At 36.1% G+C, this 12,241-nt stretch overlaps 2 protein-coding genes across 4 annotated transcripts; both read right to left on the minus strand.

Annotated features, from left to right (window-relative positions):
* Nucleotides 1-128: 128 nt before the first annotated feature.
* On the minus strand, nucleotides 129-1,102 carry LOC126590505 (calcium/calmodulin-regulated receptor-like kinase 2). Its single transcript, XM_050255945.1, has 3 exons — nucleotides 655-1,102; nucleotides 311-483; nucleotides 129-206 (listed from the first exon to the last, which is right to left on the minus strand). Exons 1-3 carry the CDS (start codon nucleotides 1,100-1,102, stop codon nucleotides 129-131), a joined length of 699 nt encoding a protein of 232 aa, XP_050111902.1.
* A 6,213-nt stretch (nucleotides 1,103-7,315) lies between these two features.
* Nucleotides 7,316-9,528, minus strand: LOC126591298 (exopolygalacturonase-like). Of its 3 annotated transcripts, XM_050256949.1 has the most exons (5): nucleotides 9,056-9,528; nucleotides 8,627-8,950; nucleotides 7,892-8,521; nucleotides 7,767-7,793; nucleotides 7,316-7,655 (listed from the first exon to the last, which is right to left on the minus strand). In XM_050256949.1, the coding sequence occupies exons 1-5, from the start codon at nucleotides 9,452-9,454 to the stop codon at nucleotides 7,395-7,397; spliced, it is 1,641 nt and encodes a 546-aa protein (XP_050112906.1). In that variant the 5' UTR covers nucleotides 9,455-9,528; the 3' UTR covers nucleotides 7,316-7,394. The 3 variants fall into 3 exon arrangements, with proteins under 3 accessions (XP_050112906.1, XP_050112908.1, XP_050112909.1); XM_050256951.1 differs by lacking the exon at nucleotides 7,767-7,793; XM_050256952.1 differs by lacking the exon at nucleotides 7,767-7,793 and having other exon boundaries at nucleotides 8,018-8,521; nucleotides 9,056-9,527.
* Between the last annotated feature and the right edge of the window lie 2,713 nt (nucleotides 9,529-12,241).

The raw sequence follows: 12,241 nt of genomic DNA on the forward strand, positions 1-12,241 counted from the left end.
AAGATGTCGGATTTTAATCGAACACATGATTCCAGGTCTATATAATCGCGGAGGGAAAACCTTATAAACACCAAAATATATAACGAGTCAATGTACATGAGGAAACTATTAAGCTATTAAATATAGATTTATGCATACTTTTGGTTGGGGATTGGCTTTGATAATTGCTTAAGATGAAGCCATGTAGCTTTCCCGAAGCCAGAGATCTATTACAAGCACACAGTTGATTAAAATTAGACAAAGCATCCTTACTATATAATGTGAAAATAAATCAAATGAAAATTTGGGCTAATTAATTTCGAAAATTCACCAGCGGACGTAAATCACGTTGCAGAAAAATATTGCTGATGAGTAATTCGCCGTGAACAATAGGGCCCTGAGGACATTCTTCATGCATATATCGAACCCCTCGGGCAATTTCTATTGCTATCTTCAGTCTATCTTGAAATGTCAATATCAAGTGTTTTGCTACAGAACATGTGCCTACAGTAACAGTAATACAACATATATTGATTAAGTAAACAAACATAACGAATTACGAATATAATTAGGGTGGTATTTTATTGACACTCTAAAATAGTCAATCACGCTTTTGAACTGTTAAAAAAAACTAACCGTTGACATGATTATGATGAAACTTAATTACTAATTTACCATAGAGGTTTGTTTCCAACGAGCCTCTTTTCGCAGAGGGAAATATGAGAATCATAGTATTGTCACAATTGCAGTAACCAGCGAGGCTCAATATATTCTTGTGATGCATAGACAAGGCCGCTTTCTTTTCAGCTTCAAGAACGCCCCTACTATTACCAGGAGAAGTACTAGTACAAGCAGTCGTGTTGTATCTCATCACCATTACTTGTGACCCATAAACAGGCTCCCAGAATCCCTCATACACCGAATAGTCACTCTTCTCATCAGCAAGAATCCTTGTCCTAAACCCAAATGTCATCTCTTCAACTGTTTCCCAGCTCACCTTTAGGGGTTGCCCTAGCACAAAATCAGGCTGATCACTGAATCTTCTTGAAGAATTATTGTAGTTATGCAGAGAAGCCTCATCTAGAACCTTTTGATCACTTTCTTTATGTGCCTCCAGCGTCATGTTCCCTATTGATCTATTTAATTTTCTTCTCTTACCCCTCCTGCAATGTTGCTCACGATCCCTTCCCGAGCTTATCGTCGGTTCATGTAAGAAGGTAAATACAAAAATGGATCCCTGATCAACACTCGGTACAAGAGACGCATTGCGTTGCAGTGGACCAGTTTCTATGAGTTGGAAATGATCATTGGGGTACTGTTTAGTAATCAGAAATTAAATCATAGCTAGATTTTTAGTTATTACCACCTAAAACCAAGAAAGACGTGATTAACTATTCCTTGGTCGGACGGACGGCTGCAGGAATATTGTCTTATAGCTTTTTTTATTACTAAATGTTCCGGCCGTTTGCTTTTAAGTTTTAAATTTGATCACCAATATTGTGAAGTCGACTTAGTAGTATTTGGTTATCCTTGTCAAAACTTGTAATTATTTATCACATATGCTCTTTAGATCAATTTTCATTAGATTAGAATTTAGGATACTTGGTATTGAAGTCTGAGTTATGAAACAATCAAAGTGTAAATGGTGTTGCCTCAACTCAAGTGAGATTTGTATATGCATATGCATTTCACGTTTAAATTTCTTATGCGAATGAGGATCTTCTTTGTGAGGATCCTGGGGATCCTCCATTCACGTCGTTTATTGTATATCGTGCGGTCAGTTTTCTTCAGGTACTATTTATATTCAATTTTAAATAAAAAAATTTACAATGATTTATGACCACACGATGTATAATAAAAGGATGTGATTGGAAGATCCTCAGAATCCTCATTCTTCTTATGCATTCTGATTAGTGAAATTGTCTAGTCAAGTTCTACTTGTATTTTGCATATGATTTTTGGCACACATTTTTAGAAAACCCTCATGGGATGACCTAAACAACTTTTGCCCGAGAATTAGTCTTTTACCATTGATCTTTTCATATTGTTTTTGCATTTGACACATGTCTTGTGGTGTATTTGGTTGCTACAAACAAAAATATCCTGTGGTGTATTTGGTTGCTACAAACAAAAATATCTTGGTTAATTTTAATAGGGTTGGAGGATCTCATTTCCTCCTTGGTTAGAAAAATTATATTTTCAATAGTGTTTTAAGTTCCCCAAGCCTCCTCTTTGTGTTCTTCACAAACCCTAGCTCCAACCACCTTTTTCATGCGTTAAATCTTGTGCGAACTCTTCTACATTATTTCTGAAAATGTTTGCATTCTTCATGGTTAAACTTATTTTCAAATCTTCATATAGACCTTAGTTTTGGATTCTCAGTTAATTTCTTCTTTTCAACTGTTTGATTGAAGAAACCAACTGGTCAACATTTATTCATAGTTGCATGTTCTTTCATATCTTCATATTATTTGCATGGTTCATGCTTCGTCTCAATGCCATAAGGTGATGAGCTCAATGGATGAAGTTGCTTTCCTGAAGTCTGAAGAGTACTCCAGCTAGTGTAATATAAGGTTGCACAAAGGTACAAGTTACTCTTTAGAATAGGTCTAGGAATTTAGCTTATTGTGGTTAACTTTGTATGAACCTTATTTTACACTAGTGCACTGGACTCCCTGGAGTACCCAGTTTCTTTTAAATTAGTTAGGGATTTTTCCGGTCAAAACCTATTGTATACACTTCCCCCAAACTTGCTTGCATATCTAGTTATTAATTAGCATAATGAACTTATATGAATGTGAATGTGTTCAAGTTTGTGAATTCATGTTGTGAGATATATCTGGGTAAAAGTTGTTAGTTGGACATTCTAATTAATTAAGTTTATTTTTCGGAATTGTGTTTTCATAGCTAGCAAACTTGTATCTAGTTGACTAGCTCCCCTGACTAGTATACTGTGCAAAATTTAACTTTTATTTGCAAGATATTCCACTTGGTACTAATGTCAAATATTGCCCATACATTCACTCTAATGTCATCACACTTCATTAACATATTAACATACTAAATATGGACATGGTATGGTCCAACGAGCTAAAATATGTTATCTAACTTTTTTTCTTTCACACATTATCTCCACTTTTTGCAAATGCTTGGGAGATCACATTTTGTAAACCACATTTGAACTATGGAACCTACTTGTGTTGTGGTCTCTACCTCTATTAGAGAGATAGTTTAGGTTTTGTTTACAAAATATGGTCTCCCTAATATTACCCACTCTAGTTTTTGTGCTAATTAACTGTGAAAAATGCTAGAGAGGCCATGTTATTAGACCACATAATGTGACAGTTGATGATTAGATACATTCTTTAATAATTTAAACAAAGAATCCAAACATCAACTGACACATTTTGTGATCTACAAAATATAATTTAAATAGATGGTCTCTCTAGCATTACATATTAACTATATAGCATAGTGCAACAACATTGTTTTGATTATAGCAGAAGAACATTGTATTTATGAAAAAAAAATTGTCTGGGCACGCATAAAATTTCATCATGCATTTATCTTTCTCTTTATACGAAATTTACTTTGTGATTATATATTTGAAATGCGTAATGACATTTTTTAAAGTGTTAAACGTTTATATGAACAAAATTTGACTAGGTTAAGAAAGTGGTGTTGTTAGGGACTTCCTTTTTTCTTCTTTTGATTAACACTGAGACCCAACACAAATACACTAGACCATAAATAATTTACAGACAATACTTAACCGGCAATATTAGGATCTTATTTTTTGAGCAAAATTGGCATTACCAGACAGTAGCGGAGTCAGGAATTTATAACAGTAGGGTCAAAAAATTGCTTTAGAAAATCGAGCATACTTCCATTTATAATTGTCAACGAGGTGTTCTCATATTTTGGAAACGTCGTATCACAACATCCTTATCAATAGAATCAAATACATATTTTTCAGTGTACATATACAACCAAACTATCATTCAACCATTCATCACACATCCTATTACGATGTAGATTCTTCACAACATTCATCACCGAAAAAGCTTTTCCAACGGAAGCAGTTACAACTGGTTAAATCAATGTTTTATTCACTAGCAATTACACCAAGGGATAATGTTTATCCCTCTTTGTCTCCACCAACTTTTGTGCAAGACTACTTATTCCTTTCAACATGAAAATTTCATTATGCAAACGCATGTCAGAAATATAATTCTTTAGTTAATCTTCAAGAAATGTAAGGTCTATATATATGAAACTTTTTAGATAAAATTGAGCAAGATGAACTAACTCAACCATATAATATAAGTTTGATCACATTAACAACCACTGACTCAACCAAAACTACAAGCAGTAAAAAAAAAAAAAAAAAAAACCTAATTCGACACTTTTAGTCTTCAGTGTTTAAGGCTTGGTTAATGGATTTAAGTTAATTAACTAACGGAAAATTATGTCCAATGCCGAATGAAATTTGTAATTAACTAATAGAAAATTATGGATTATAGAATTAACTGATGAAATTTTTTCTAATAATATTTCATTTGTTGCTGATAAATAATATTCGAATGCCCAATATTTCATATGCTGCTGCTATAGGGGTCAAAAAAAGTTCAAAGGATAAATCTATTACAAATTTAATAGGGTCAAGGGATGCCAATAAGGGCAGATCCTGTTGAGAATATCGCGTTTAAGAATGGAAAAAATAAGAACAAAATCCGGAAATCGAAAAACAAATAACTAAGATAAATAACACCAAGAGTTTACGTGGTTCGGCAATATGTGCCTACGTTCACGGGACAGCAACAACAATCTTTCACTATATCAATAATGAGTACAACAAATAATCTTGCCAAATCTCTAGAACTAGGACTTGACGAAAAACCTGAAAGAACAAGAACAAGAAATACACACTCTCTTTTGTTTTCTCTCACACACACTTTGCCCCTTCTTATAGATATAATAAAGGTCTTCTTCAATAAGGATTATTAATTCTAATTGAAAACTAGTTATAAAACCTACTCCAATTGAGAAAATAACTCCAATTGGGTAAACAACTCCAATTGGGAAAACAACTCCAATTGGGAAAACAATTTAATCCTCTAGGACTATTAATTCCCAATAGACTTAGAACAACTTATCATGGGCTGAAAAAAAACCCAACAATCTCCCCCTCCAGACCATGAGGAAGGTATACCAAAATAGGATTGCTTCTCTTGACCAAACTCCCATTGATCGAACTTTTCATGACCAGACTCCTCCTGATCGAATTACCCATAACCAAGCTCCCCCTAATCGAACTACTCATTAACCAAGACCCTCTTGATTAGACTTCTCTTGACCAGGCTCCCCTTGATTAGAACTACCATCGTCATTGGCAAAGGCAATTATAGACTTCTTTGCCAAAAAATAATCAATCATCTGCATTAAAGAAACTCTTCATCGTAAGTCACAACATCTGCAGTATTGTTCCCATCCTTTTGTTCCCTTTTCCATTTACGACAATGCTTCTTCATGTGACCATTTTTCCCACAATAGTGGCAGTCGCCATTGAATCTCATCTCACCATAATTTTTATCTGTTTTCTCTGTGACAAAGAGTTGTCTAGCACCTGCACCTGAAGCTTTTCTCCTTGTTTCTTTATTAAACATGTTATCCTTAACAACATCCATAGACAGTACGCCATTAGAAGCCGAATTGCTTACAGTTACGACGAAGGTTTCCCAACTATCTGGCAAGGATCCTAGCAATAAAAGTGCTAGCAGCTCTTCTTCAATATTCAAACCCATAGTGGTTACCTAATTGATCACATTCTGAAACTTGTTCAAGTGCTCAGTTACACTAACTTCGACAAGCTCTTTGATAAGGAATGCTTTCTTGGCAACAGTCTTCTTCTCAAAGAGGGATTCTAACTTCTTCCAAAGAGCTTGCACATCAGTTTCTTTAGACACATGGTGATAGATGCTCTCATCCACCCATTGTCTAATCGTAACAATAGTTTTACGATTCATCTTGGTCCGATTGGCATCAGACATATTTTTTGGCTTGCTATTAATACCTTTATTGGCTCATGGAGATCTTTACAATAAAGCATGTCCTCCATTCTTGATTTCCACGTAACCCAGTTGGAGCGAGTGAGTTTCATCATAATTGCACCCTCCATTCTAAACGGATATCAGCCAAACCTGGCTCTAATACCACTTGTTGAGAATATCGCGGTTAAGAATGGGAAAAACATGAACAAACTCCGGAAATTGAAAAACAAATAACCAAGATAAATAATACCAAAAATTTACATGGTTCAGCAATATGTGCCTACGTCCACGGGACAACAACAACAATCTTTCACTATATCAATAATGAGTACAACCAATAATCTTGCCAAATCTCTAGAACTAGGACTTGACGAAAAACCTAAAAGAACAAGAACAAGAAATATACAATATCTCTTTTCTTTTCTCTCGCACACACTTTGCCCCTTCCTATAGACATAATAAAGGTCTTCTTCAATAAGGATTATCAATCCTAATTGGAAACTAGTTATGAAACCTACTCCAATTGAGAAACTAACTCCAATTGGGAAAACAACTCCAATTGGGAAAACAATTTAATCCTCTAAGACTATTAATTCCCAATAGATTTAGGACAACTTATCATGGGTTGGAAAAAACCCAATAGATCCACCTTGGGGCAAGGTGGGTCAGCTGACCCTTACAAGCTCAGAAATCTTTCATGGAAGAGCTAGATGTTGCCATACGAAAATCTGAGATGCCTTTGAAAGCTGACCCTCCAACAATTGCTCGACGAATTGCCTATGTGGACACTGATTGGGTAGTTGCTAGCTATGCCTTAGTATGTGCTATAGGCATATGACGGTAGACTTACTCAACATATGTTAGCATATGTTGACATGCTTGCTCCAAAACTATCAACATCAGTCGACATGATCGCTCAGAAGCTGTTGGCATCTATCAACAAGCATGCAAATGACTTGGTATATGACCTTAGGCTTATCGAGGCTTGATGACATGCCAATTTGTATGTTATTTCGTCCAAAAAAATTTGGATGCTGCGCACGATATTCTACTGACCCCCCCCCCACCCCCCAAAATGATTTTTCTTGGATCCGCCATTGGATGTCAATGCCACTGCATTGGCTCCGCTACTATTATTAGATATGGGATATTATATATAAGTGATCAGATCCATATTGTTACTGCATAAAGTTTACTATATAACATGAATATATATAGTACGTGCATATATACATAGGTCGAGAGAAATCACAGTGGACAGAGAAAGAAGAAGAAGCATCGATCGGTTAGTTAACATATTTACTTAATATTGAGTATTGATATGTTGTACACAGAGATGATCGAGTTTATATATCGATAACTAATTTAACGGCAGAGTGGTGGGTTCTGTACGCCCTTTGATGTAATCTTGGCGTTGAAACACTCAGATGTAAGCGCCGTGCTTTTCGTACTGGTGCCCTGGTAGGAAAAGTTAATATCGGTCAACTCAACGCCCTCGCATGGTTTTGCAGAGCTGCAAGCTAACGAAACGGCAACGTTTCTGGCTGAGGTGCCCCTAATGTTTCTGAAGTGAACGTCACTGATCTTCCACTTTGATGCTGGTCCAGAAGGTGGTCCAGCTGCTTCCTGCATGCATGCAGTACCAAAACAATAAATTACATACAATAAATTACGATTAATTAACTTAAAGTTGGTGCAATAATTATGCATGAGCTGCGCATGAACATGAATACGTACGCTCTTTTTCTTCCCACCTTGCAGTGCCTAAATAAATTAAACAAGTTTAAAAGTGAATTAATTTGATCCTTTTAATGAAATTAATTAGCATTAGTTTAATATAATACGTGTGCATGCATGCGTACCTTCTTTTTTCCTGCTCCTACCTTCTTTTTTAATCCTGCTCCTACCTTCTTTCCTAATCCTGCCCTTACCCTCTTTTTATTTCCTGACACTACCATCTTTTTATTTCCAAAGATGTTTTTCTTTACCTTCTTCTTGGCACCATAGTTCTGATCAATGATAATAGGGTTTTGAACTTGGTCCATGATAATGTCTTCGTAGATGATTCCGGTCGCTTCTCCTGCACTTTCGCCAGCCCAAGTCTTGATTCTGGCACCGTTGGTGGTGTTTCTGAATGTGCAGTTGCTCACGTAAATCTGACTGACGCTCAGTTCGTCCGCGTACTTTCCGAGGCTCCCGATGCTGATGCCATGTCCTGGACCACAGGTGACGTTCTTAACGGTGATATCATGAGAGCCTTGGCCGATGGAAACGCAGTCATCGCCAGTTGCCATAACGCTGTTAAGCACTTTGATCTGGCTCGAAGTGCTGATATGCAGGCCATCTGTGTTAGGGCTATCTCCAGGAGCAATGAGGTGGACATTGCTCATTGTCACATTTTTGCAGCCGAACATGTGTGTGTGGAAGAATTTGCTGTTTAAGGATGTGATCCCTTCGATCAGGGTGTTGTTTACTTTGTTGAATTTAAGTGACTGCATGCATGCAACAATTGAATCAAAGAAATGGTCACCGTCATCACTTAAAATATAACTCGAAATTGGAGAACATAATCGGAGATGTTACGCTAGATAGCTCACCGATGGGGCATTAGAAGCGCTGCTGGATTCCTTGTTATCTCTGGTTTTCCATACGTTCTGGCCTTGCCCGTCAAAAGTTCCGTCACCGGTGATGATCAAGCCGTCAACCAACTCAAATGTAAACCACTCGGGAGAGGAGTATTGACTGAGATCAGTGCTGGCTTTGACATATCCTTGAACTTCAACGACGATGGGCTCAGTTGAGCTGTTGCATGGCCCTTGGAACACCACAGGTCCTATCAAGAATGTTCCTTTGGGGATCACAACCTTAGTTGGACCACTGTAGTTTCCTCTGCATGCGGCTACCCACGTCCGGATGAATGCCTACATACAACGTAATATTGTGTTATCAAATCCGTGAATTCAAATTACAGAATAACGAGATATAGCATTGAATTGAAATCGTGTTATCGATTTCTAGAATCTCACCGATCCATTTTCCTCTTCAGGGCTTTCACCCGCTCCGGTTTCATCCGGTCCAGATTCATCAATCTTCTCATCAGCAAAACTCTCCTCCGCAGAACCACCGGGGAGGCCTGGTATACCTCCACCGGGCAGTTCCTGTACACTCAACTTGCCAACAACATTAGCCTTGTTACCTCCTCCTTTCATCTGGTCTTCGGTCTTAGCACCGAAGGCCGTGACATCAAACACTTTCCTATTGGTGGCGTCGAGAACGCTCCTGCGGGCACCAGCCCTATAAAGATGTCCACGGGATGTAGATTGGGCCACGCAAGAAAGCAAAGCGAAGCCGAGAAGAAACACAGCCTTGGCTGATGCTCTCCTTGCAATGCCCCGCATATTTGGCAACCTCAATCCCATAGACATCTTTCTACGTACAGATTTAATTTTTTTTAACTTTTAAAAAAAAAAACTTTTTTTTTTTTGCTTTATTACAAGAATGGACAATGCGGGCCTCTATATATCAATCTCCCATCTATTTTTAGAAGCTCCAACCGCAAAACAATCTTAAACAAAACGCGATTTTATTGTTTAATTTCGACGCTAAATCTATGTTTAGTCATGTAAAAAATAGTAAACGAAGACCTATTTGGTTGTTTTTTCTTTGGTAATTAACCTATTTGGTTGTTTTGTGATCCCCTACACCACTTATTCAAAAGAAAATCCTACACTTTCCGGTTTACAGGAAAAATGTTACTCTTATCATTTTTTTTTATACTACATTTGTATCATGTGCTGATAAGCTTTACGTTCATTAAAGATGTGATACAAATGTGATGTGAAAAATGTGGTAAATGTACTATTACTCGGCTTGCAGACCATTAGAATGCGGGACCCACAAATCAAAGCATTTCTTCTTTTTACAAACTTGGGCCAAAGTAGGCCCAAATGATTCGTGATTTAGAGCTCGGCATTGAGGCTTTGGGATGAATCTTATGAATTGGTTTTGACAAAAATCACAAAGACTCACAACTTGGGCCAAGTAAAGTCCACAAAGTAAATCCCGTTTGAAAATATTTTTTCTATATAATTTTGTTCATATAAGTGTTTTTATTAAAAAAAAAGGTTGAAAATTTTATAAAAAATTAAAATATTTTTATGGAAGTTTTTTCTTTTGTTGCCGTAAATGTTTTTAACAATTAAAAAAAAACTTTTAAATAGGCTCTAATTGGAGCAACTTTGAAGTCTCGCGTTCTAAATCATCTCATTCATATGACTTACAAACAAATAATTTCACCCAAAATCATCCCCCTGCACTACGATTTCACTTACCTCTCTCTTGGTTCCAACCACCATGGCTTTGCCAAATAACTCGCACCACGTTACGTCGAGATAAAAAATTTCATCCCCAAATTAGTGTAAGCAAATGTAAATCGTGATTCAACTCGGGTTCATTTCTCACCTGCCGGACCATGTCATCCCTACAACTCACACGCACGCAATTTCACCTAGAGCCAACCCCCCGCATTACGACCTCACTCGCGTCTCTCTTGGTGCCACCCTTCATTTCTTGGTGAATAGCTCGCATCACATGGTTGAGTACAATAAATGTTATAATATAAATGGTTGAATAATTGAAAGAAAAAAAAAATTTCAACCGTTTTTATTATGGTACTTAATATACCCAAGATAGCATCTTGAAGAGTTGAGATATTCTTTCTTGTGCGCTACGCATTGAAATGTTTTTCGATTTCTTTGGTCTAAAATGTTTATTCTTTCTTGTGTGAAACAGTTGGGGAATATTTGACAATAAGCCCAAGACAGCATCTTTTAAAAGTTGGTTTCATCGATTATGAGAGATTTTTTAATGTGATCGTCACACGAGATGATACATTACGTGTCATTATATAAATAGTGGGATATATGTGTTAAAATATTAATAATTTAAAAAATATAATTTTCCACTACTTACATAAAAACATGTGATGTATCACTCATATTTCTGTCACAATTAAAAATTGATTATAACAAATTTTAAAAAAACTAAAAAGCTGATTGGGTAAAACCAGAAACCAGTCGGGCTTTGATGGTTTATAGACTATGGCAGGAACTGGTGGTCCCGTAAAGTGTCGACGGGCGTTCCAACTAGCAAAAGTTGCAATAAAAAAAAGGTATAAAATAAACATAGTCTTGATCTTATCCATAGATGGATTAACATTGTTTTTGTCAGTGAAATTAACTCTTTAAGTATATCATAGCACATAGAGATCATCTTGGAATATAAATAACAACGTGCTTTGATCAAAACAACTAACGTGAGTGTACTCAATTGAGATTTCAAATGATTCAAGTGAATATCATATCGTTGTGAACACGTTCTTGTAAGTCAGTTTATTGAAATAATTGAACGCTTGACTATTGTTGTTGAATTTTTTATGAGTTTTATGGTTTTGTTTTAGTTTTGGTTGGAGGTACGTAGATCAGGGGAAAGGAATACGGCGGTCGCACGGCCTAACAGGCATGTATTTTCATGTGAACTTGCATATCGTTGTGGAGGCGTTCTTACAAGTTAGTGTATTGAAGTGATTAAACCCTTGACCATCGTCGTTGGATTTTTTACGAGTTTTATGGTTCTGTTTTAGTTTTGGTTGAAGGTATGTTAGATCAAGGGAAGGAATACTTAAGTCGCATGACTTGACGTGCATGTATTTTCTCATACACATTCATATCGTTGTGAACGCATTTTTATACATCAGTGTATTAAATTTTAATGAGACATGCATGTATTTATTATTTTTTTATTAGTTAAATTTGCTTGAAATATTTATTTATTGTAATTTAAAAAGAAAACAAAAACACAAGACAAATTTAAGTTGGTCACTTACTGCCCTAACGTTGGTCATACATCACTAGCCTAATACAAAGGAAATCAAATGAAGTGGAGTTTGACGATTAAAAGTTTATATCAAGACAAAAATTTAACCTAATCGGATTCCTGCGTAAAATAATTATTTCTAGATCAGGCTTAAATAATAAAAATAAAAACTAATGAAAAGGGTTTGAAAACTTTGAGTTTTAACGATAAGGACAAAATAAATGGTAAAGTGAATAGGACCATGATTAATTTTTTAGAATAAAAATGTAGTTTTTCGTTAAAGTGAACAGTATCGAAAACTTTTTGTTAAAGTTCCCTATATAAAATGAATTTACTGT

Source organism: Malus sylvestris, chromosome 11, assembly GCF_916048215.2.
Source record: "Malus sylvestris chromosome 11, drMalSylv7.2, whole genome shotgun sequence".
In the NCBI taxonomy this organism is placed as follows: domain Eukaryota; kingdom Viridiplantae; phylum Streptophyta; class Magnoliopsida; order Rosales; family Rosaceae; genus Malus; species Malus sylvestris.